This window comes from Fonsecaea nubica, assembly GCF_001646965.1.
Source record: "Fonsecaea nubica strain CBS 269.64 chromosome Unknown Scaff11, whole genome shotgun sequence".
Taxonomy (NCBI): Eukaryota; Fungi; Ascomycota; class Eurotiomycetes; order Chaetothyriales; family Herpotrichiellaceae; genus Fonsecaea; species Fonsecaea nubica.
The window spans coordinates 449,239-473,801 of NW_019173684.1; the positions used below are offsets into that span (position 1 = coordinate 449,239).

Consider the following 24,563-nt stretch of genomic DNA (forward strand, 5'->3'; position numbering starts at 1 on the left):
CTGCACAAGTTGTGTGATCTTGAACGTGTGATGTCCCAAACGGCTTGATTCCTCCTGCCAGTAATGGTAGGAATTGATGACCTTCCAGGCCTCTCTGTTCACCTGCTATTGTGCTCGAATGCTATCTTAGAATTAGTCAAAGGGTTCACACAGTGCTAAGCAGGGTTATGTTTCAACCATGTACTGTCCTAATATAGTATCATTTTTATATCAACATATGGGCAAGTCATCGGGCCGAGGCTTTAGACATTCAGTCTTTACTACCAATTATTAAGACCAGACATGAGGCTTGGTCTACGTCTTTCAGAGTGCTTCACCATCAAGACCTCGGCTGGCGCGATATGAGCCTTTACTCCTCTTCGGCGGCTTTGTTGAGGGGTTGAGATGGTATGGATACTGCGGAGGCCATCCTTTCCACTCTTGAGAATGAGGAAATCCGAGGGATCGCAATGCAAAACAACGTTATCCGCGCTTTCATCTTGGACTTGGATTGTTGCCGATGTCTTGCTCGTCTGGCCACGATAGCCGGGAGGCTCATGAGTCCTCGGGGAGGCGTTGAAACGACGAGAAAAGTTGTCACGGTTTTGAACGTCTTGTTGACAAGGCTCTTTCCCTTTGTTTGCGGTGGAGGTTGATGGCACATGGTTCCATGAAGGTGGAGCGGGAGGAAATCTCCGGATTGAGGAATCGGTAAAGGACAATTGAAATCAAAGCCTCTGCCACATAAAATATATACGCATACTTATCAACAACTGCCAAATGTTAGGGGCACTGATGTACGATCCAACAGAGACTCCTACATGGAGTCGCAGTCATGGGTCAGTCGAGTAGAAGATAGCCATACAGCATCAGAACAGTGACAGATCCTCCTGCCGACCTCCTTCGTCTCCCCAGGTCCCCTTTTTCTGTCTCCCTTCGTCTCGCACAATGCGATTTCAATGTAATTTTGATAATTTTGGCCCCATGGGGGAATCATTTCCCACCTCTCGACACACTTCAGACCCAGGACACAAGGCCCACGCGTCTGAAATTGTCGCTCAGTCTGTTTCTTCTCCTGATTTCTCTTCACCGCTTGACGCAGTCTTCTCGTACGATACACTGTGAAGTGGAGCCACCACAACATTGGTCATTTTGTCGTCCACATTAGGAACGAAGAAGTTGCAGATCAAACCCGACCCACTGAAGACTAGAGTTACGAAGAAGATGGTCCTGAAGGCAGACATGGCCGCCAGCTTGTAGGCGTCGGTACCGATCGCGTTGATGGTCGCATTAGTGCCGGGGACAGAGTCGAGCTGTTCGGCAGAATAACCCACCAGCCAGTCGGGAATGCTGCTTGCCGGGAGACCTGCTGTGACGAGAGCGACTGGTACTCGTCCAGAAACCTCCTCAGTGAGCCGATTCGTGACAATGGCAACGAAGATGGTCGACGCCAAGGCTCCCACGAGTCCGCGCACGGAGCCTGCCACCCCAAATGCGACACCAATGTCCTGTTGGTCGTCGACTTCAATTGTCGACATGGTGAACGTCACAGCCTCGTTCCATGCCACACTGATGGAGCCCAAGAGCGCAAAGACCAGTGCACGAGCCTCATCTTCGGGCGAGCAAGTGGCAATCACTGGAGAGAGATGTCAGACAACGAAGATAGAAATGCCAGGATTGGACTCACAGGCGTAGAACAGGGCGCCCACAAACATGGCCACCAGTACCTGGATTTTGGTATGCGTCAGCCACCTAATAAAGGCAGATGAAATCATGAGGCCACCGGCAAAGCCACCACCAACCACGGTGAAAAGCCATGCTCGAGTCATAAAATCTGCCGGCCGGAACACCATAGTCACCATTATCGGCCAGATGATGTTCAGAGCGTAGTACTGGGACGCTCCCAGCGATGCTGACAAAACGCATGCCGTGTATGTGGTCTTGCGGAAGAGCCTCATGGGGACCAGTGGTTCTGTCAATGACGCAGTGCACTCCCAAACGACGAAAGCCACCAGAGTCAAGCCACCCACCACGATGGTCGCAATAACATGTGCCGATTTCCAGGGGTAGACCGAACCCCCCCAACAGATTCCGATGAGAAAGATGACGAGGCCGCCCGCAAACAGGACGGAGCCGACATAGTCAAAGTTTTTGACGAAGAATCCAAGGGTGTCTCGCTCATGTTTCTCGCGGAATGTTGGAGGTTTGTAGAACAGGTACAGGCACAGCAGGGATACAGCGTTGGATGCCAACATGACATAGAACATTACCCGCCAGCCCGGTGGCGTATAGAGAATGCTTGCAGCCGTGATCGCCGGTCCGAAAATGGAGATGGGAAATCCTCCAAAGTAAATGATTCCGTTGACCAAGAACCGGTGCTTCAACGGCACCAGTTCGCCGAGGGCCGAATAGAAACTGGTCTGGGTCGTACCGCCAGCTGAGCAAAGACACATGCCAGCTATCAATGCGGACACGGATTGTGCGGTCACACAGACGATGTACCCGATCAACGAGATGGCAGAGCCTCCAACAAAGGTCCAACGCCGCCCAAAGATGTCGGAAATTCGCCCAACAAAAGTCAAACCCACAGCTTGGATGACAGTGAAGCAAATAGTGATCCAGAAGTAGTTGGGGTCGGGTCCCAGGTCGTTGTTGACGTAGGTGAGAAATGGTGCAATGATGGCATAGCTCCCCATCCCACACATGCCTCCGAGAAGGAAACCAACAAGACATCCGATAAAGCGTGGCTTAAGGAGATAGGAGCTGGAAGCTGAGATGGCGACATTCGTGGGCGCCGGTGCCGCCTGGGAATGACCGTGTTTTTCCATGTTGTCATCTATCTCTTGTGAAGCGTCAATATTGCTCACGTGTTCAAACCCTTCCACCGATGGCTGTTTAGTAGTTTGATCCATGGTTGAAACTGGATAGCTCATGCAGAGAGGTCGGGATGGAATCCTGCTGAGGACGAAGGTTATATCTGATAGAGGGTAATAGGGAGGTAAACTAACCGGTCCCGACAGCAAACCTCGGGAGTCAGACAATAGATTGCAGCGGTTTGGATTCCCCAGATTTTCAATTTGTTTCGGCGATCTGGGGTAACGGGGGTTCGCGAAAGGTTTTCTTCAGCTCGGTAACGTGGTGAGCTCGGGGTAGTGCAAATACGAGTAGAGAATCAGGAACCAATTAGGGTTCTCCCAGAGCCCTTGCACAGTACCACGAGCTCTTATGCAGGTACAGGTACCTGCGTTGTCAAGGCGCAGCCGACCAAGCCCGTGGTCCAGGGTTGAGGAGAAGATTGAGGGACGTCGAAATGACGGAATATCTGAAAGAAGTCAATGTGATGTAGGTGTTTTCCAAAATACACATCTCATGCATTTCAACCCCTCATAATAAGTGCTTAATGGTATAGGAACCATGGACAACATCTTGCACCGGGAGTTCTTAGAGCCTCGACTACCTGAAAGAGACTGCTTTCAGAGCCATGTCTTCACCAAGTTTCTGGTTCTTCGGCGGCGAAGCTGACAACATCTCGCCCTGTGCAAGACCTTCGGTACTCAGGATTATCGAAGTGTAGGCTCAGGATTTTCTATATTGCCGAGGCATTCTTGCAGGGCCTGGCCTTCGTGGACGCCATTTGAGATCAGAGCTTGCATGTGTTGATGCTGGTGCTTCGGTCCCATTGGCAGGGTTAGCCGGCATTGGCATCCCCGCTAGTTGGACTGAATATCCGGGGTAAACTGATGATTCAATTGGTCCCACAGATATCAATTCGGAGATACTGTATCGAAACCAACTCCGTACAATTTGGGACCAGGTATTTGGATCGGGCACACACGCCCCTTCATGCAGACTGGATGTTTGCTTTCTATCAAGGTAAACATGGGGCAGTGTGCAAGAAGGAAGGAAGGAAGGAGTCACCACTGTTACGTATAGGTAAGTGAACCACTCAGATAGTTGCGCAACTACCACCGCACGAACGATCCATTGAGAGGTGAACAGATACGTGTCGAGTAGGCGGAAGAACTTGATGGGAAGAAGTGCATATGTCGGTGATCAGGTGATGACCGGTTACAGTAAGTGTGACGGGAATATTACTAAGCACGCCAAGGCAATGTAATGACGGTCATAATCGACCCTCGCACGCTCTGGATGGAAGGCCTCACAGGCCTCTGAATAGCCCCTCACAAGATTTGATCATGACATCCTGTTCAACATTCGCTTCAAGTTCTCTGGATACAGCTATCTACTTTGATCCTTCTAGGATTTATTAGGTTTATCTATATGAGCCTTTGACCGGAAAAAACCTTGTCTACAGAGCCCCGAACGCTGCATCAACCTCCAATAGTCCAAGACGACAGAGCTCAGAGCAGACTCTTATCCCTAGGCTCAGTTCTAATTAGGCCCTCCTGCACACATGTCATAATCAGCAGACCCTCTTTGTTCCACGTCCTTTGAACGGCAATGCCTCTGTTATCTCCCGCCCACGGACTCTTCAATTCGAACAGCATCCACTCGTGGGGTCGAACGGCCTGCTGATTATGGAAGAAGACGGTATGACTGAGCGTCACCATCATGCCGACCTGCAAATTGTTCGTCTTGGTGCTCAGGGACACTTGCGCCATTCGTTTCATTTCTAACTTCTCGGTTCGAATCATGTTCTGGAGATGTGTTATTGCCTTTTCTTTCTCCGCCGTTTCGCTCCGGTTCAAGGCTGATACAGATCTCTCGATATAACTCTGGGGCGAAAACATCGGAAGACCATATACTCTTGTCGCGGTGTTGATGACATAGAAATCACTCAGATATGCCAGAACACCGAGGTTCTGTGAGAGAACAGACGCGCTTTGCACGGCGCTCGAGACAGCATGGTTCGTGTCGGGATTTCTGCTGTGGTTCTTGTTGTGGTCGATTCGCCGCTGTATGCGAATGAGACGTCTCAGCTTCTGTTTGGTTGGGTATGGCGCTGGCGTGATTGGCAGGTCTACCACTTGAAACGGACGCTCTTGGAAAGCTCCCTCTTGACTGTCCACTTCTTCAGGCAATTCGATATGTGGCATGACGTGCGCATGGGAGACGGATTGTCCTGGTTGCCCTTCGGGTCGCATGAAACTCAATGTTGCAGTAAAGATGCACTTCCCGTCCTGCATAGCATCTACTCTCCTGGTGGCAAAGGATCGCCCATCCCGCACACGCTCCACATGATAGAATATTGGTGATTGAGCGCTCGCACCGATCAAGAAGTTGCAGTGACTGCTGTGGACTAGCAGTTCGGGCGGGACGGTTGATTGAGCGGCAGCCAGCGATCCGCCCACCAGGACTCCGCCGTACAGTCCACGCGCACCAGGTGGAAGCCATGGCGGACACGCATGGGTGAACACATCTCGACCAATTTCTGGTCGCTGAGTGATTGCAAGCTCTTCCTCCATTGTTTCCAGGACATCAACGTAGTGGTTGGGGCTCATACGCTGTTTGGACCCCTATTGAACATCATTTTCTTTGGGCCTCGGAGGTTCGATGCCAAACCAATAACAATAATAGAAACGGCCCCACGAGAAGAGGATACCGAGGATTCTAGCGGTATGTTTAATATGGCTAGCAATCGAGAGGAGTAACGGACGGCGGTCCAAGGCTGTCTACTGTCATGAGCGCCGGGACCAATAATTGTCTGGAGGTCATTTGGTAGCACATGCACCCACAGCTGAGAATTGGTGTCATATGGACGGGCTAAATCGCCCAGAACAAAGTGGTTGGCGGCCGCGGAAGTGACCGATTTGAATGGACCTTTGGTAGGTTCACCTCGCCGTTACGCCAATGCGCTCAGTAGACGGGCTCATCTACCGAGGGCATCGCGGGAAATACAAATCTAGCGTACTAACAGTGAGGTTTCCACAGGGTTGTTGAGACATCAACACAAGACTTCTCCCCCGCGGCGGGGATTGACCTGGACCCAGTCAACCCCAGACGTCGTGGCCAACGACTCCCTCAACCAACTCGGACTTGTGTTATTGGACGTCTGTATTATCAGTGAGAGCCGAAGGATTTCTGGCGCCGACCACATCTTAGCCGAGGTCAGCTTAGCCGTGGTTAATTACATGGCTCTTTGGCCGTCTGCTTCGGACCAACGCTCTCACGGGCTAGCGTGCATCTCGTTCTCTTAAGCTGCTGGCTGCAAAGTTTTAGCGCTTGATAGTTGTGGGGAAACTTTCCTCAAATGTCGACATATACGATCGTAAATAGTTGAAACGTCGATTATCGAACGGAGCCGTGACTTGCGGAGTAGCACCAGGCTCTGACAAGATGGCGCTGACAGGCGACTCTCCAGACGTTTTTTGGGTTGAATCAGACATGTCAGTTTGAAGGGCTTCGTCCACAGCATGAGGGCCCGGATGGAAGCTGCCTAGGGGGCTGAACCAAGAGGCCGGTAGTTGTGTTGGCATTGTTTCTTCTTGGACATGAGGCCATGTAACACGCACTGAGGCACGAGATGGAATGCCGAGGTCAACATCTCGGTGTCGGTATTGACAGGAACGAACCGCCTCATTGGTGTGTGTTTCTTGGGAGAATGAGTGTTCAAGGGTCGGTTCGCTTAATCGTCCTCAGCAAGGAGTATTTCGTCCACTGAACGTCGGCCAGTCCTCCGCGCCCAAAGTATCGTGGTCTGGGCATCCCCCGCCACCAAGACCCCGGAAACGCGAAATGTATACCCCACAAAGGTTTCAATTCCAGGGCTCATGGTGATTAGCTCTGCACCATTTCAATCTCTCATTCCACCATGTATTGGTATTCTCGTAGTGAGGAGAAGGGAGGGTAGAATGAGGAGTGCTCTCAAGATGATGACATATCAGTCAGCATGAGAATCGAGTTTATGTTCAGAGACCGCTGTTATAGTGAGAGGCTCTAGGCAAACAAGGCTGATGGCGTGAGTACCACCTCCAAGGGTACGAAAGCCATCCTCGCACACGATTGGCCTGAGCTCCTGAATGACCCACTGCCAAGCCACAGCACGTGACCGAAGAGAACCAATCACTGCGGCTAGCGTCAACCCTGTTCGCGGTCGCAGTCCCACCCCCATATACTTCGAGACCCTTGAACTCCTCCTCCTACTAGTCCTACCTAGTAAAACCGTGCACCCCGTATGACTTCGAGCCTCACGCCGTTCTTTCCTCCACCGTCCTACCGTCCCGCCGCTTCATATCTGAATCGAGTTGACAATCTCATCAAAGCCCCTTCTACTATATCGCGATATGGCAACAATCGCGCCAGCGCCTGCAAAATCGGCACCGCACCACAAGCCTCTGGCGCAAAAACGGCGGGCTCCCAATGCGTGTCATAAGTGTCGCAGTCGCAAAGTGCGATGTGACGTTAGTGGCATTGGCGTTCCCTGCACAAACTGCCGTCTGGACGAGGCTGTGTGCTATATCCCCGAGAGCAATCGTCACTCGAGACTCCGAAGGACAATGTCATTTCCAGCACCGACAGCCTGCTCGTCAGACGACCCAGCGTCGGCTGCGGGGACTACCCCTCGTCCTGCGCTCTCTGACAGCATCGAGGCTTCGCAGGAATTAATATCAGCTTCTGCTTCCGGCCCTGTCGTTAGTCTACAGGCTGAGTGTGAGAGTGGGCTTGCCGTTCAACTTTCATCACGTACGTGTTCCAGCCCCCGGTCCTTCTGGCCGGAATGGTTTTCTCTAACTCAGGCAGCGGGGACAGGCGATGTCCCTATGAGCCTCGATGGCGGAGACTTACATCTATCGAATCCCGCTAGTCTATCAGGAACTTCACTATCCACCGCACATTCTCTGAGTCTGGCAGACGCATTGACGGTGAAATCCACGATCCCACTGCCGTCCTTCATCAAGCCGCTGCCTGCAGCCTTACTGCAGGAAGATATTGAATACCTCCATTGGAAAGGCGCCTTCATGATCCCAGACCTACCATTGCAAAACGAACTCCTGCGCTGTTACATTCAATATGTTCATCCTTACCTGCCCGTGTTGGATCTTCGATCGCTCTTGAGCGCTGTGGAAAGCGACGGCCAGGCAGGAAGGGTCAGCATTGTCACCTTCCAGGCTGTCATGTTTGCGTCGACACCATACGTCAGCATGGATCTTGTCCGACCTCAAGGAATTTCCAATCGTCGGCTTTTGCGCAAAACGTTCTTCCAGAGAATCAAGGTCCTTGTCGATTTCGAATGCGATACCGATGTCCTCAGTTATGTCCAGGCCTTGCTCCTCATGACGTACTTCAATGAGGAGACAGAACCCTTGAAGAATGTCTGGCACTGGCTGGGAATTGCCATCGCACATGCACGTCACATTGATCTCGAGAATAATCTATGTGATGACAAGCGCTATGACATGGCGACACGGAAAATCCGAAAGCGAGTATGGTGGTCCTTGTACATGAGAGACCGGCTTACCGCAGTCGCCTTGCGTCGCCCCGTGCGGCTCTCGACCGGCTCGCGAGTTCCCCTACTCGAGCTGTCCGATTTTGACATCGAGGCATATTCCCCGAGCATTACTCAGATGCTCGGCGGCTGTCAGGTGGCGAGCGACGTGGAACTTCAGCGCGCTCTGGCCATTCTATGCATCGACCTGACCAAGCTCTGCGTGCGCATTAGCCAGATCCCCGACCTCAAACATTTCAACTTTAGTCATCTGGCAAGCCCGGATGAAGATGGCAGAGATGGCCGAGAATGGAATTCGAGGTCCAACATACTGCTGGGGGAGTACTTTGAGGTTCTCGAGTGTGACAGGGAACTCGAAAACTGGTTTTCCAACCTTCCGCTGGATTTGACGTACCAATTCCAAGATTCCGAACCACAGTCGGACTCGTCTGGCCACGACCTCGTCTACATCTACCATGCCTTGCTCACTGGCCTGTATTTTGCAGCTCTGTGTGTGCTTCACAGGCCACTGCTCAACAGGGTCAGGATGAATTTTGGTTCGGCCGCTGTGGAACTGCGCGAATACTCCTGCCGAAGGATACGCGAGGCGTCTAACGAGATTACCGACCTGTATCGGGACTTGTGCGCCCGTAATCTGGTGGAATTCTTGCCCAACACCGGCGTTACCTGCGTTCTCCCTGCCGCGATCTTCCATTTGCAGGAGCTGCAGTCGCAAGAGCCCAGCTCGCGGCTGACCAGCATGAGAAAGCTGGAGACTTGCATGCAGGCTCTTCGCCGCTTACAGAACTTGTACGCATCTGCTGAATTTGCAGTCTCGTGGTTGGCGCGTGCCACGCGAGGGGATGTCACCTACAAGCACACTGCGGTTCAGACCAGCTTGTTGCAGCATTCACGCCCGCCCCGAGCTTCGACCGGTGCTCAACAGCAGGGCATTCGCTCGGACGAGACGTTCCCGAGCAATTCCAGACCCTTCCAGCCCCTCAACACGGCTTTTGACACAACTACTACCACCACAACAATAAAATTCCCTGATACGCCAACGCATGTGGACCGGACACAGATGGCCGACGAATCGATCGACAGAGCCATGGGAGACACAGTCGGAGGGCCGCAAGCACATAACGGACACCATGACATGGCCATCCCTGATCGGGCACCGCTTGAGGCTGTAGACACGTTGATAGGCTTGGAAGGCGGAGCGGACTTTTTCCTTTCAAACGAGGAATTCGGACCGGAGGTGGATATGTCCTGGTTCGGCTCAGGGAGTACTTATACTCTTCTAACCTAGGTTGTGTAATTAAGGATCTACCAGCAAGGAACCTGATACCGTATCATTAAGTGACAAGGGAGGTGGCTCTGGTAACTGGATCGTGACTCCCTTCCGGCGACGTCCATTGAGGACTCGTAGTGCCTGAAACACCGGATGGATCAAGTTCTATACCAGATTGGAGTCGGGACGATAGTCTAGACTACTAGCGAGCTACATAGGTAGCGACCGACCCCAAAGGCGTGGGACTGGTTAGACAAACTACGAGATAGTTGGCAACACTGCGGGCTACTCCTGTTGCCAATCTTCTCGATGAGAAGGCAATCTTTTCGACCTGCAACACACCAGGTCGTATCTCTATCGTGTAGGACCAAATGTGAGAGAACGACACCACCACGCTCTTCCAGAATTGCTCGACTCTATTCCGCTGACAAATAATTGCCTTTCAGTTGTGGACTGAAAGTGCTGGGCGGCTTTGAGTACTATCAGCCTTGCGATTTGCTCCTTGTATCTATCTACATTACCTGCCTTGGCGAAACATGTCGCTGTGCATTGCAGAGCGCTAGGCCTTACCGGCACGGCCCGCCGGGCGCCCGCGTTTCTAGTGCTTAATTATTAAGCTACTGGCTAGCCATGCTGACACAGGACGAATGGAAAAACAAGCTATGAACGCAGATAGATGCTGCATACGTTGCTGTCAGATCTTTGAAACTGAAGGTGCTCTAGGGCTTTGCTACAATCCACGATCGGCCATGTTCTACCGCGAGTCATGTACAGACCCGACATGGCAGGATTCGTCCTGCATCAAGCTCTTCGTCGATAAACATTCGGATGTTCCGCTTACGAGGTGCAGTGACGGAAGCTGGTGTTACGGCAACGCATCAACGGCGTGCTGTGAGGCCGGAGAAGGACTTTATATCGTTGCTGATGGGACCGTGACAAATCAAACCTCTCAAGCTGCAACAACTACAGCAACGACATCTGCCACCGGGATTTCCACTTCTTCAGCGGATGCAACCGCTTCGAAAAGTTCGTCTCCCACGACAAGGGCGACGCTCTCACAGTCTCCCACAGGATCAGAAACGCCATGCTGCGGTGGTAGTGACGATGATGGCCTTGGACCCGGCGCCCTTGCTGGCATCATCACTGGAGCAATCGGTACAGCAGCCACGGTCGGTGGTGCGTTTATTACCTGGCGCTACCGTATAAGACGGAGGGTCCGATCGTTACGCCCTGTACCGTTGAGTTCCAAAACTGCACAGCGCAACCGCACAACTTGAACCCTTCCTTTGCGAAATGAAAGTGCACCGTCGCGACTGGAAAATTTAGGGCCATCAGCTTCAGGTTTGGATGCGTATGCGTCTCACATGCAATATTCTCTCGAATGTCACAGTTGATGTGGCATAAGATAGAGCCGCTTGGGCTTGTGCGATGAGAACAGAGTTGTCTCGAACCCTAAGGGTCTGCTGGCGTGGTGTGTGAGAAATGAAGGGCACAGAGGGCGGGCATCTACCCTAGGCCGGAAGTGGGGTGAGCTGCGAGCACTTTTCACTCAACTTGGCTTGGAAGAGCAGCCAGACAAGAGCCGGTTAGGTTGCTGGTAGATTTCAAGGGTCAAGATTCGCCGCTGAGGATCGTGGTATCTTTTGTCACGTTTTGTGCAGCCTCCTAAGGGCGTTCGTCACCCGACGCTAAGATATGATCGTTCATCCGGACTCCATAACCCTGGAATCCCGCTTAGCCGATCGGCGTGTCGCTTTAAGGGGAATTTCGACCGTTTTTGGAACTTGACGGCGCGTCGTGGTCGGCACGCGTTGTGGTCTTTGCTCAGCGTGCAAAGGTTCGATCGGTCCAGGTACGACCCGGCCAGCTCTGACTTTTTCTCTGGGAACATCTTCTCCCGCTTGCACGTCAGGCACATGTGTGCCTCTTCTGCCTCGTTGTCTCGTTTGTACTGGCTGAACCACTTCAAGTGGTGGTCGGCTGATTGCGAATATCATCGCAAGATGCAACTACTCCCGCTTGAATTTTAGGCCCAGGAACTCCTCTTCTGCCTTGTTGTCCAGTGTGAGATTCCGGTCGATCTTCAGGTTGCCGTTCCTTCTCCGCATTTGCCGCGTTTCTGTTGCGGACGACTGTCTCGCGGTATACATCCAGTGCCCCGCAAAGTGTTCGTAGTCGTGCATCAGCACCATGGTCGAGAATGTTCTTGATTGCTCGAGAAAGCGCTCGAATACCGTTTGCGTCCCGTAGAAGATGCTGTGAAAGTCCTTCAACATGAAAACTATGTTGTCTTCCTTTTTCAGCCGGCGCTCTCAGCCAGTGTACGTTCACACAAGCAAGTTGATGGTCTATAGTGACCGAGAAATATCGTGGCTCTTCATAATCGAATTCGTCCATTCCGAAGCTGCGCTGTATGAGGTCTATATAGCCGTTTAGCGCGACGGATCCAGCACCAGCAGCCTGATTCGTGGCGACATAGTGAGTTCCGTTCTGAGCCTGTGATTTGAACTCGATCTCCAGGAATGGAAATCGAACCTTCTGGTCTGGGACGGCATAGCTTCTGCCGAACTGATCGTCAACGAGAAGACCAATTGTCCCTAGTTGGTTTCGGGTGAAGGCCGCCTCAGAGTAACCAAAGGCTAGGTCTGGTTTCGGTTTAGGTAAGGGGAGTGGATTGGACAGAATAGACGTATCGAGCGGGACGGGAACAGAATTGTACCACGGTTGATCGGCATTGGATGCCAATCGTGTATCCGGAAGTAACTTCATAGCTGGAATGAGGTCCGGAGCTAATTGTAGTACAATAGCTTCTTCACCCTCCTCCTCAACCCGTCGGCTTGTCCTTATCAATTGTTGAACGACCTCATCATCCATCTCAGGAGATGTTCGAGACCGTGATATTATTCTCCCTGCCCGGCGTTTCAACTCGGGGCGTGGGTCTTCACGATTGATATAAATATTGCGATCGCGTAACGACTGTCGATAATCTGCGTCATGAACACTCGCAGCGGATTTCTCGGGTTTTCTGGATGTGGAGATCGATCCTTCGAAACTGTTGTCCGGAGACGGAAGTACGGCGGGAGGTTTGCGAGGCATCTTGAATGATGTTTCGGAGATTTGGGCTTCATTCTCTGTTGAGGACCTGCGAGACCAATTCAACTTTTCCAACCAACTCTCAACGAGGTTTTCCTTATCAAGCCCAGTTCTTGTCTCAGTGAGTTGCGCTCGCCTGTATCTCGGACGCTTCGCGGATAGGTCGAGTTCGAGTTCGGTGTCCACGAGGGTCTTGTCCTTCTTGTTACGACGATTGTATTGTTTGACTACTGGTTTCTGTAATGACCTCGTCCGTCCTCGTCTCGCGGTGCCTTGTTGGCTCGCAGCCTGTTTCTCTTGTAGCCGAGCGTTCTTACGAGAGGTCTTGGTGAGGGAAACTGACATCTCTCCTGGATTCTTGGGCTCTTTCTTCGGTGCTCAGTTATATTTTCGTCCTCTTCTTCGCCTTGGGCAGAACGGTCCCGTTGTCCTGTCCTTGAGTGTAGGTGGCATTCCAAAGTGATGGAGGTATTTCCTACGGGTTGAAAGATTAGGCTTGACTTGTTAGCGGTCAGGTCTGTCATGACCTTTCGGCGCTCCGTCTGTGTCTCGCTTTACAACACTGGCGGACACATCGACTGGCAATGAATAACACGGAGGATGAGCCCATTATTCATAACTCGCGCAGGATACGGAAGGCTGAAGAAGTGGGGTCGTGGATGGAGGCTGGTCTTGGGAGTTGCGGAGAACCAACAATCTGCGTTGGCGGCCTGAGAAGTTGAAACTCGCTAGTGGATAGAGTGGATGCATGGCTTGGCATCATGGGGGCAGCTAATCATTGAATAGCCCGCTGGTAAGGCCGCAGTTCAGCCTGCGGAGCAAATATGCCAAGACTAGGGTCTTCCCGCGGACGAACCCCTCAGTTCGACACCACGCCTCCTATTCCACTATCGCTAAAGCCAATGCGGAATATGGTTTGAATAACTTCTTTCAATCCCAAGAATAAGCTTCACAGTGGTCAACCGCAGTTGTCAGCAAATGCCACGAGTGTTGGAATAGCTGCATCTCACCTCCATGAATTCATCGCGCTCGGCATGACACCAAATGACACCCCACGGGCATCAAGCCAGTGCCAAAACGCATCTCAGTCCGAGGTTGACCTTTTTACAAGCATTCGACGGGAGAAGAGAAAGAGTGAAGTCAAGAGGGGAGGGCAAAGAAGGGAAAGAGTAGAATTAAGAGCGAGAGGACCAAGAGATGGACGAATACAGAGTAGTGGAAAGCCACGGTCAATGGATTGCTGTGGACTCCTTTATCTTAAATCTCGAGCGACGACAGTGCTTGCAAGAACTGTTCAATATCAAGCGTTTGTGAATAATAGCTAATTTTCGCGGTTTGAAGTGCCATGTCTCCTCAACCATTTGAAAGAAGATTGGCCGTGTTGATGGATCATTGGCCAGCACCACTGAAATGGTGTGACAAGCAGAGCGAAGGCACCGAATAAAAAGTTGTGCGGACTAGACATTCGTTTCGAATTTCTGAGGATAAGATGGTTGTTGCTTGTGCCATTCCTAGTCATGGCTTAGCCGAAGTCAAGAGATTCGGATCAAGTTGCAGGCGGCAGCGACTCTGAGTCACCATTTGGCCACTGGACAGTACCCGACATCTGTCTCAGGAGAAGGATATCGCCGTCGCTCAACGGTTGCCCCGTTCGAAACCGTTCCAGGGCGCCTGTCTCGACTGCGGCATGAAACCAAGGACGCCGCTCACCTTTCATCCCAATATCCATTAGCAAAAGTCAACCGCTAGTCCCCAGTTTCCACTTACGGTCTCGTTGCATGATGCGTTCGAATTCAGCATCATCCTCTACTATACTTTCCAACGCTCGTCGCTGGTATGCACTTCTTATAATGTCTTTGATGATCCGTGTCAACGTCAAAGGTACATCCACATATTCATGGCCCATCCCGAGCTCGCCCTCGTACCGGACGACGAATAGATCTCCTCTCCAGAAAAGTCTATCTGCTGGAGGATCGAACCCAATGTAATTCGCGCAGCATTTGTTGACTGGTAGAGTAGGGAGGATCGTGTAGTATAGGAGGTATCGGCCGTGAAGTGCGGTGTCGTCGTCTCTGACAAGGCGTGGAAATTGTGCGCTCAGATCTTCAACGTTTTTGACGTAGAAATCAGCTACACGACGGTATTTGAACGCATCCCCGAGCCATGGACTGAGGTCCGCGACATCGTCAAAGAAGTCTGCACTTCCATCGTCCTGCGGCCTGTCCTTAATGTCAACGGAGACCAGGTGGACCTCAGATCCATCAGTTGGAATTCGAAGAGCGAGCATCTTCACCATATGGTTTGCTCACAGTCCCGCAGGGAACAGGAATGGCATAAATTTCTTTGGCTAAGAGAGACTGTCGGGGAAGTGAGTGAGGAATTTCAGTATCGGGATCGTTCGGTTAACCTTCCTGGATTTTTCGCCGTTTCCCCAGTCGTCTACATAAGTCCGGACACCGGCTCTTTTGGAGGTGACCGCTGAATCAACCTCGCGCAGGAACAAGACTCGATTTTCAATGAAATCGGTTGGCCTCTACCCAACTGGTTGTCTTCGCTGCGATGGCCCCAGCTAACCACGCTGAAGCCATGAGTGTGCTTCTTGAGTCTGCCGAGTTCTCAGACCTTATTCTGGCGTGTCAGGATCAAGAGTTCCTGGTGCACCGCGCCATCGTGTGTCCTCATTCCGCTTTCTTCAGCAAATCTTGTAGCGGAGATTTCAAGGTCGGCTACCTTTAGCCGTTTGGCGTGGATTGCTTTCCATAGCTGTGGCTAACTGGTTTCTAGGAGGCATCCTCAAAGAGGATTGAACTGAAAGAAGATGACCCCGCCACTGTCAAGCGAATGGTCTCCTACATGTACACTTTCGACTACGAGGATGAAAAAAATCAGAGTCTTAAATCCGACGATCGAAGTTCTGTATCACCGGAGGAGGGTGAGGAGGCCGTGGAAATTACTTCTGTCAAAAGCGACATCGTTTCCGACCACAACGAAAACCAGCCTGCGCTTGTCAGCAGCGTACGCGTGTACGCTATTGCTGATAAATATGGCATTCCACCACTAAAGGAGCTCGCAAGACAAAGATTTTGCGATTGGGCGGAAACCAACTGGCTTCACGAGGACTTTTGCAGTATTGCACAAGAGATATTCAGTTCAACCCCCCACAACGACCGGGGACTTCGGGATGTCGTTGTCCAGATTGTGGCAATGCATGCGAACGATCTCATTCAGAAAGACGAATTTCGCAGTTTAGTGGAGGAAGTTGGCGACCTTGGACTAGGCATACTGTGTCAGGTACTGAAACAACACTCCGAGAAAGTATTGGACCTGGATTCTCGGATTGAAGAGTTGGAAGCTGAAACTGAAATGCTCAAAGCGCAGGTAGAAGAGCGTGAACAAAAGCTGAGCCGCCAAACGAGCGAGACAGAGTTGATGGTGAGCGGGATCAACAAGCTTGATGAATGTCGAAACTGCGAAAGGGCGTTTAGTTTGTCAGTGGAAGGATACAGTTTTGGAGGAGCATCGGTTCGTTGCAAAGGATGCCGGACTAGGTTCTTTAGCGGTTAGGAACATCGTTCTCTGAAAACTGAAATGGGTTTGTAGTACGGTTAGATGCGAGCTAGGCAACAGCCGCTGGGACGGTCCGTTGAAGCTGGAGTTGGAAAGCGCAGCCGGGGTGAAATAATCCGCTAAAAGGATGAACCGGCGTGCAAGACCCTCCCAGTAGCGTCAGTGTCGATTTCTGCCTCCCTCTCCGAATCGCGAACAATTTATGTCTGTTGAAGACATGGCACCGATAGAATTGTAGCTGCATGCGTGTGTTAAAGGGCGGCAGCAACCCTAAGACAACGAGTGACGGCATCAAGAGAAGCGGGAGAGACTGGCAGTTGCCACTTGCCACATCAGGTTGATCCTGAGAGTTCATCGGAATGAAAATTAGAAGCGGGGTTAGAAGCGGGGGACGCCATTGCCTACTAGAGACCAGTGAGGCACGAAATGTTCAGGGATGTGTGGGCTCGGGGCCAGCTTTTAAGCTTCACTGGCTTCTCCAGGCACCCCCGCTTCAGTGGGAGAGGGATGTGTGTGCTTATCATCAAACGCCTGCCCTCACAAACAATTGGCGGCATTCAAATTCGAAGAGCCCGCCGTGGAAGAGATGACGCCCTTGGAGATTGAAGCAGCAATACATTCACCCCATTCCCAAATGGGTAAGTGAACCTATCTTTATACTTGTCATGTGTTAATAGTATCAAAAGGTCGATGGTAATGACTTTCTGGGTCTATGTGGTGCAGAATTTGTCTGATCAGGAGTTTTGGAGCTTTGTCTGCTCGACGCACAAGTGGAAGACCCAACTGTGGGAGATGTGCTGAAAGTATGGTTGCCGAAGCGCGGTGCATTTCCTCGAGGTTGAGATGTGATGAAGGCCGTCATGGCTGGAAAGCAATGAAATATGAGCCAAAGCGGTCAACAGTGGTTCAGGGCCATTATGAAGGAGATGGGATTTCGCAGCTGAAGATGAGAGAGGAACTGAAGCCATACATATAGAATATCGGCACTGCACGACGAGCACCCCAGCTTTGACTTCCCAGAAGGCCCAGTTGCAAGTTGTCTCAACTGCCGAATGGACGCCCTCATCCGCGAACAACTGTTCTGCCGATTGTTTCCAGAGGCCCCTTGCGGCCTGTATAAGGAAAATCATTGCGGCGGCAAAGTGGAGTAGGTCATACCACCAAAACGCGACAAGGTACAAGGGCTTCCGGTATCCTGAGCAAGGCATTGACCGCGACGATGGAGGTCTCAGTATGAGGGTGGCCCACGCACAGGGCGCCGGCTCATTCTCCCCGGTCCCAAGGGTTCCAGGACGATGAGACATATCTTTGGAGCACCGCGAAAGCTCCTCCCAGTGTTTCTTGGGGGACGATCTTGCAAGCTCTGTTCGAAACCGATGGACAACCTCAAAAGCACACGCCCCCTCACCATCGAGACCATCCGCGGCGGACGAGAATCGACGTCCGCGTTCGTCTGAGACTTCCCAAGATCGGTGATAAGGATCAAACTCCCAACTCAAGGAGGTTAAAACAATAACACTATGACAGGAGGAACAAGGACTCCTTTACGACGTTCTGGTTCGCGGTCTCAGCCTTTACTTTGGCCTTGACTTTCGCGGTAATTTCGACCGTGACAGGGATTTTGCAGAATTGGAAGGCCTTTCACCCGACATCTAGCAAGCAAACATATCAAACCATCTACGCCTTCACCTGAATACCTTTCAATACACGTACCCAGCTTGCCAGCCTTGCCCAGTGCTGCCAGGACTATGGTCATCAATTGCCAAGGGCTTGGCAAAACGTACAATTATTCTATTGGCTAGAGCAAACGTATTTTCCAGAGAGGATAATATCTCATGATGAACCTTATCTTATCAGTTTCTCCTTAGGAATGCGAGGTAGTTACACTAGTCTCTGAATGGCTAGCGGGGTACTATAATTCAAGTCTGCTTGAGTGTACACGGTAGTCCGTCCTGACTGATGACTCTAGTCGCTAGGCAGCTCACGCTGAGGCTGAGCCGAAGTTGAGCCCGTGTCTGGCAGTCTCGGCAAAGGATTACCTTGTGAGCATAAAGTCTCGGCTCAAAGGCGGAGCTATTCAAAGTCACGCCGACATTGCAAGAAGTTCCCTCGACGCCATGAAGCTGAGGCTGAAAAGGGACATTTACGAGCTCGAACCTTGGCACAACCCAATTGACGTGGAACCACCGGAGCCAGATCCTCTGGCTTCCAGTAGCGTACTCCTGCGAGTTCTGGGTGGGACCATCTACGTCTTGCGATCGAGCAAGGTGAAGAGGGCCTTGAGCCGCTCTGTGCGCAAGGATTCCGTTTCTTGACAGAGTATTTCCTCCACTAGCGGCTTGAAAGTCCGAGTCATCTGAGGAAATACTCAAATGGAATTGTGTCTGTCCGAAAAGTCCTGCAAGTTGACCAGGTAATGTTATCAGCGGATGATGAGTTGGATATATGTACTAAACAGTGACGGCAGCTCTCTGATGGAAACAAAGAATTCGCCAGCTTCCTCGGGGAAGCGGTGCGATTTGCAACGACCTACGCTTCGATTAACGAACGAGCTCCTATGCAAATATATGGAGCGGCACTTGTCTTCTGTCTGGCAAAGGGCCAAATCAAGGATTTATTTTGGCAGCGAGAACGGCTCCGATTTCGTAAAGAGCATCAAAGGCATTCGTAGCAGCTGGAGCTCATGCTTGCAGATTCTGGAGGATCCTGATGGCTTTATGTGATTTCCAATGAGTGATGCAGGTAACCAATCACTTTTGCTGCAGAAGATTCCCGCAGTCGTGTTCTCTCTCTCTCTTTCTCTCTCTCTCTGGTCCAGGCAGTGGTTTTCGAGTCAAAGTGGGGATCTTGCTTTTTCCCCACAACCAGAACCTCTTGTGTGAGCTCCACTTATATTCGCCCAATGGGGGTAGAGGTACAAGTACTCGGTATACTCGGTATACGTAGTATTGATATACCCTTGATAGACATACCTTCCTACTGTTGTGTCAAAGTACGCACCCAGTCAACTAGGTGCCAGTACACACAAGCACCGAGCACGAGCACAGTCTAGGTAGTTACTGTGACGCCGTCCCTGCCTGCGTCGCTGCTAAGTTTTTCTTCAGATACACATGTACGACGTAGAGACACGCCATCGTCATCCCATCTTCACGCCCTCGAGAGGCTGTCCTAGCGAGTCGGACTGGATGGACAGAGCGACGAAGCGGGACCACCAGCGCGCCTGGGCGGCGGTGCCTCCAAACATCCACAGCCCGGGAGCTTTTCTGTATGTCAGTAACGGGTTCGATCTGCGGGCAATGTTTCCTTTTTCGTTCGAGAGGGAGACAGAAAGGGAGGAAGGGAGGGAGGGAAGGAACAAAAAAAAAAGGGAATGGGGTTTCTTGGGGGTTTCGTTCGTCCGGGGAAATCCTCCTCTCCTCAAAAAGAGACCCCGGGGAACTCACCTGCCGGCTTCATGACATTCCTCACCTCGCCCTCCTCATCGAGCCCCCAAAACTCGTCCAGCTTCGACGCCACACCCTCGCCGACAATCTGGGCCACCTGGTTGCGGTAATCGTGGTCCTGCCCCGTCGCGACCACGACCACATCGGCGCGCATCTCGGTCCCGTCTTGAAACCTCACACCGTGGGGAGTGAACGTCGTGACGGGTACGCCGGATTTGACCTGGACGTCCCCGCGGGCAATGTGCGACGAGGCCCCAATGTCGATGTAGTACCCGCCGTAGCGGTGGAGGATGTTGTCCATCAGCGGCGTGTGGCGGTCGACACGGAAGCCGGCACGCTCGAGGTCGTCGAAGCGCGCTTGGTCCCGGCGCGCGGCGGCCTCGTGGATCGTTTTGAGAATGTCGCGCAGGATCTTGTTGGGGCGGGACGCGACGAGGGCGTCGGCGGTGGCGGTGGGGATGGTGTTGTTGTAGAGAGCTAAGGGAGTCAGTTTCTGTTTTGGCTAGTGGCCTCTTTGACCATCGAGACGGGGATGGATTTGTGTGTGCTTGAGAAAGGGGACTTGCCTTGTTGCCCCTTCACGATCCATTCAATCGGGTATATCGCCGTCGGTCTGCGCTGGATCATGGTCACGGACCGCAGACCCGCCCGATACATGTCCTCGGCGATGTCGTGGGCCGTGGTGCCGGATCCAATAATGATGGCGTCCTTGGCCACCCAGTCTCGACTGTGCTTGTACGCGCCCGAATGCACGAGAATGCCCTGATACTGCTCCGTGCCGGGGAACTTTGGGTCGTTGTCGACGCTGACGCCCGCGCCGGTGGCGACAACGAGGTGTCGGCAGACCAGCTCCCGCCTTTCGTCGTGGTTGACCGTCACGTCCAGCGTCCACGTCTGCGTCTCGGCGTTCCAAACTGCCCTGGTAGTGTCGGCGCTGGTCCACAGATTGATTCCGTAGCGTTTGACATAGTTCTCAAAGCCCTCGGCGACGATCTTGCCGGGTAGGAGCAACGGATCGGTGGGCTTCCACGTGCGCTCAAAGGGCAGATTGTTGTACTCGCGGATTGTGTGCTGTCTGACCGACTCGTACCGTTGCGTCCAGTTCTTGCCCACGGAAGGCCGCTTCTCGAGAACGGCGTAGTCTATTCCGAGGGCACCGAGTCTGCCCGCGATGGATAGACCGCATTGACCTGCCCCGATGACCACGACGTTGAAATGAGTTTGGCCGCCAGTCTGTCTCTTCTCTTTTTCACCAGCACCAATAACAACACCGTTGACGGCATCATTGGTAGTCTCAGTGTCGACCACCACCCGCGGAACGTCAGGGTGCCCGTGCCCCTCAAAGTTATCCAGAATCGTCACCAACATCCAGATCTTCCACTTCCCATCCTCATCCGGGACTAACGATGCCGTCCCTGTACAGTTCCCGACAAGTCCCCTACCTCCACCCTCATCCTCGAGCTTCACGACGAAAGCGAACGGAATATCGACCCAAGAGCTCGTCGGGACGGGATTCGTGATCCGTCCAGCCTCTGTCTTGATATCGGCGACATGATGAGCCTTGACCTGAGTGTTCCACACCTCAGCGATCCTCTCTGAGCCGGAGAACGTGCGGACCTGCCCCGTCAGCGCGAGCCAGTCTCTCCACAGCGCCGCGGGTCCGAGCAGGGCCGTAGCGTCAAAATTTTGCAAGGTCTGTTGCGCCACCTGCTGGACTGTGTGGACGTCCACATCTGCAGGGATGGTCTGGGCAGGTAGACTGCCCGGGAGCTTGTCTAGGTCGTGTCCCGGTGCCATTGGTGTGGAGGGGAGAGAGAAAGGGGCAGAGTCAAACCCCGACAAGCCTTTCCCCAGGCGTAATCAATAGGTACTTGACGTTCTTCCGACGCCTTGTCCTGGGAGATGAGACCTCAAAGTTGTTCGAGTCAAGGTTTCGGCTCTGCACCGAACTTATATCCCATCGGATATCGGCTCCATCATCAGACGCCACGTCACGTATATCCAGTGGACCGTGAATCGTAATTTAATGTCCTTGAATCGTGACTCGTTGGTTACTGTTATAGGGTGACTCAACCTTGGATATATCAATCAGCAAACCGCATTTCTCGTTCATCGGCATATAAGTTCGGCTGTCGTTTGATCAAGCATATTCCCTACGAACCCCGACATTACGAGAATGCACTAGTCAAGATCTCCGATGCGGGGGGGGGAGGGAAGAGGGTCAAGCACGTCAAAGTTTGTCCCGAACTGAGTAGCCGACTGACAAACTGAGCTGTCAAGTTGTGTTGGAGCCGAGGCTGAAGAACTGGTACGTAGTACCTAGTACTCGGAACGGCGTAGATAAATAATCAATCCAGTCAACCTTGTTATTAGAAACCCTGTCATCATGTCATCAGACCGACCGACCCTGACCATGACCCTTGACGAACCCCGAACGAACCACAGAATGGGGTAGCAGGGGACGGGACGGGACGGGATATATTAAGATGCCGGATTTCCGAGTTTTGTTCCAATACCAATGGAATGGAAAATGTACAAAACGTCCCAAGTACATTGGTTCTGAGGACGATGACACGCTATCGATAGTGTTATGGCGATGAGGCATTGAGAGCGTCAGATTCTACGTCCATTCGTATGCCATACATAGGGCTGGGCTTTTGTTTCATTATCTGTCCTGATCATGAGAGGAGGAGAAGCCTGGTCTGTGGTGAGAAGGAAGAGGAGAAATGACTCTCCAAGAGGGACGAGTCTGCGAGTCTGTCGTCGCCACAAGTTTGTTACTGATCACTCTCTCTACAATGCTCGCTTTGATCACCTGCCTGGCCCTGCCCACCCTATCCTGTCCTGTCTAACTCGGATCTCTTAGATTCATTGATATGACTCGGTCAAAAGGTACGGCTTCCTCCCAGCCAGGTCCAGCGCCATCTGGCCAAACAGGCTGTTGGCCCACGAAAACCACGGCCGCGTCCAGTCGCTCGCATTCCACGAGTTCACGCTCTCGTGGATCAGGCCCAGCCCGTCCGTGCTGCTGACCAGCTGGCGCAGCTCGGTGCGGATCTCGTCGTCATCCTCCGAAGTCAGGATCCGGACGATAGACGCCATGGGCCAGGCGTGGCCGAAGGAGACGTGCGGTCCGCCCGTCGCGTTGAGAACCGGGCCGCGCATGTAGTACGAATTTGCGGGTGAGAGGAGCAGGCGCCGAGTGGTCTGGTAGACCGGGTCGGTGACGGCGTCGTAGCCGAAGAAAGGTGCGGAGAGCAACGACGGGATATTCGCGTCATCCATGGCGTTGTAGCTGCCGTAGCCGTCAACTTCGTACGCGTAGACCCGGTGGCCGCCCCGCGTGTGGTAGATCCCGCGGGCCTGGATGGCAGCGCGGATGGTGGCAGATAGGTTGCGCATGCTGGAGGCCAATGTTGCAGCAACAGGGTTTTGGAGGCTCTGCATTATATCCACGCAGAGACCCAGATAGTGCGAGAACATCATGTTGGCTGGGATGAAGAGCTGGTAGATGCACGAGTCGTCAGATGGGCGGAAGAAGCTTCGAATCAGCCCAGTGCCGCCAACGACAGGATTTCCACGGTACAGGTTCGAGACGGACTCTGTGGCCGAGTTGGCGGTGCGGTTCCACGTATACGGCGGGTCGAGTACGCGGCCATCGGAGTCGTACGTGCCCACAGTGAGGTTCAGAACTGTGTTCATGATCGTTCGAACAGCGTCGACCCATTGGAAGCGATTGAAGAAGTCCAAATCCGACGTGGCGTTGTAGTAGTTGTACGACACTTGGAGGAACGCCGCAAGGCTGTCGAGCTCGTACTTGCACTCGAACACCGTGGTGTTGGTGACCGGTGGGAATACGACATCGGTTGCAGCGAAGCCATTGACCGCGGGCTCGACGCCGGATTCTGGCGGAGGTTGGAAGCTGTTGCAATGGGGCGATGTGTTGATATAGCGTGATTGCAGGTTGATGACTCCTCTGTACAAGGATGCCAGCGAGTCAGAGGAGCTATTCGCTTTCAACAGGGATAGATACGACTGCAGCTGATTCGACGAGTCTCTCAGCCACATTGCGTTGATGTCGCCTGTGATGACAAAAGTCAGCTCCTCCTGTGAGTTGTTGCCTGCGAACCCGTGCCAACGGATGGCCGTGTCGGGAGTGTTGGGAAAGGCATTTTCAAAGAGTCGTGACAAGTCCGGGTCGGATATATGGCTCTTCAGGCTCGAAACTGCGTCTTCGACTTCGGATAAATTGAAGGTGCGGCAGTGCTGTGGTGGACGTTGGTACGAGAGATTGAATCTCCCAGCTGAGAAGGGCCCGTGGTTCTCGGTGAAGTAGACAGCCGGGTTTGGACACGTGTAGTTCACTTCCTGAGCGAGGCAAGCAGCGACAAGGAGAAAAAGATGGACGCTGAGGCACGGTAGAGATAACATCGTGACGTAGGAAGAGGCGACGTTGATAGAGAACTCTTTACCTGGGAGAAACTCTTTGTGGTTGTGTTTAAGATCTCTCACCTCCCACTCACCTGTGAACTTTGATTAATCTCATTATGGGCGATAGTGAAGAAAGTGACTGACACAGTGAAGCAAGTCATGCGGGGGCAGGACAGTGAAGTTGATGTGTTTGATGTAGCGGTTACATCGGTTCCTGCGTGGAGTCGACGCTTTGTCCTGTACTGGCATATGATCTGTGCCGATCATTGCGGGGAGATGCTGGATTCATCGGGCAGCCAGCAATGCAACAACAGAGCTTTCCATGGGGAGGCTCAAAGTCGCTATACTCCCTTCAAGAGCGGCTATTCCGGTT

The 24,563-nt window shown here is 52.5% G+C and overlaps 8 protein-coding genes across 8 annotated transcripts; 2 read left to right on the forward strand and 6 right to left on the reverse strand.

Annotated features, from left to right (window-relative positions):
- Nucleotides 1–1,037: 1,037 nt before the first annotated feature.
- Nucleotides 1,038–2,891, reverse strand: AYO20_02643 (hypothetical protein; the record flags this gene model as incomplete). The annotated part of the gene is made up of 2 exons (XM_022640947.1): nt 1,038–1,615; nt 1,667–2,891. The coding sequence occupies 2 exons, from the start codon at nt 2,889–2,891 to the stop codon at nt 1,038–1,040; spliced, it is 1,803 nt and encodes a 600-aa protein (XP_022503203.1).
- A 1,449-nt stretch (nt 2,892–4,340) lies between these two features.
- Nucleotides 4,341–5,405, reverse strand: AYO20_02644 (hypothetical protein; the record flags this gene model as incomplete). The annotated part of the gene is made up of 1 exon (XM_022640948.1): nt 4,341–5,405. The coding sequence occupies one exon, from the start codon at nt 5,403–5,405 to the stop codon at nt 4,341–4,343; it is 1,065 nt and encodes a 354-aa protein (XP_022503204.1).
- A 2,295-nt stretch (nt 5,406–7,700) lies between these two features.
- AYO20_02645 (hypothetical protein) lies at nt 7,701–9,674 on the forward strand (the record flags this gene model as incomplete). The annotated part of the gene is made up of 1 exon (XM_022640949.1): nt 7,701–9,674. The coding sequence occupies one exon, from the start codon at nt 7,701–7,703 to the stop codon at nt 9,672–9,674; it is 1,974 nt and encodes a 657-aa protein (XP_022503205.1).
- A 1,660-nt stretch (nt 9,675–11,334) lies between these two features.
- Nucleotides 11,335–13,094, reverse strand: AYO20_02646 (hypothetical protein; the record flags this gene model as incomplete). The annotated part of the gene is made up of 3 exons (XM_022640950.1): nt 11,335–11,611; nt 11,670–11,965; nt 12,015–13,094. The coding sequence occupies 3 exons, from the start codon at nt 13,092–13,094 to the stop codon at nt 11,335–11,337; spliced, it is 1,653 nt and encodes a 550-aa protein (XP_022503206.1).
- A 1,201-nt stretch (nt 13,095–14,295) lies between these two features.
- On the reverse strand, nt 14,296–15,036 carry AYO20_02647 (hypothetical protein; the record flags this gene model as incomplete). Its single annotated transcript, XM_022640951.1, has 2 exons — nt 14,296–14,459; nt 14,517–15,036. The coding sequence occupies 2 exons, from the start codon at nt 15,034–15,036 to the stop codon at nt 14,296–14,298; spliced, it is 684 nt and encodes a 227-aa protein (XP_022503207.1).
- A 272-nt stretch (nt 15,037–15,308) lies between these two features.
- On the forward strand, nt 15,309–17,972 carry AYO20_02648 (hypothetical protein; the record flags this gene model as incomplete). Its single annotated transcript, XM_022640952.1, has 5 exons — nt 15,309–15,470; nt 15,534–16,181; nt 17,415–17,547; nt 17,600–17,763; nt 17,844–17,972. The coding sequence occupies 5 exons, from the start codon at nt 15,309–15,311 to the stop codon at nt 17,970–17,972; spliced, it is 1,236 nt and encodes a 411-aa protein (XP_022503208.1).
- Nucleotides 17,973–19,452: 1,480 nt separating this feature from the next.
- Nucleotides 19,453–21,556, reverse strand: AYO20_02649 (hypothetical protein; the record flags this gene model as incomplete). Its single annotated transcript, XM_022640953.1, has 3 exons — nt 19,453–19,574; nt 19,760–20,252; nt 20,342–21,556. The coding sequence occupies 3 exons, from the start codon at nt 21,554–21,556 to the stop codon at nt 19,453–19,455; spliced, it is 1,830 nt and encodes a 609-aa protein (XP_022503209.1).
- Nucleotides 21,557–22,627: 1,071 nt separating this feature from the next.
- AYO20_02650 (hypothetical protein) lies at nt 22,628–24,190 on the reverse strand (the record flags this gene model as incomplete). The annotated part of the gene is made up of 1 exon (XM_022640954.1): nt 22,628–24,190. The coding sequence occupies one exon, from the start codon at nt 24,188–24,190 to the stop codon at nt 22,628–22,630; it is 1,563 nt and encodes a 520-aa protein (XP_022503210.1).
- Nucleotides 24,191–24,563: the final 373 nt, after the last annotated feature.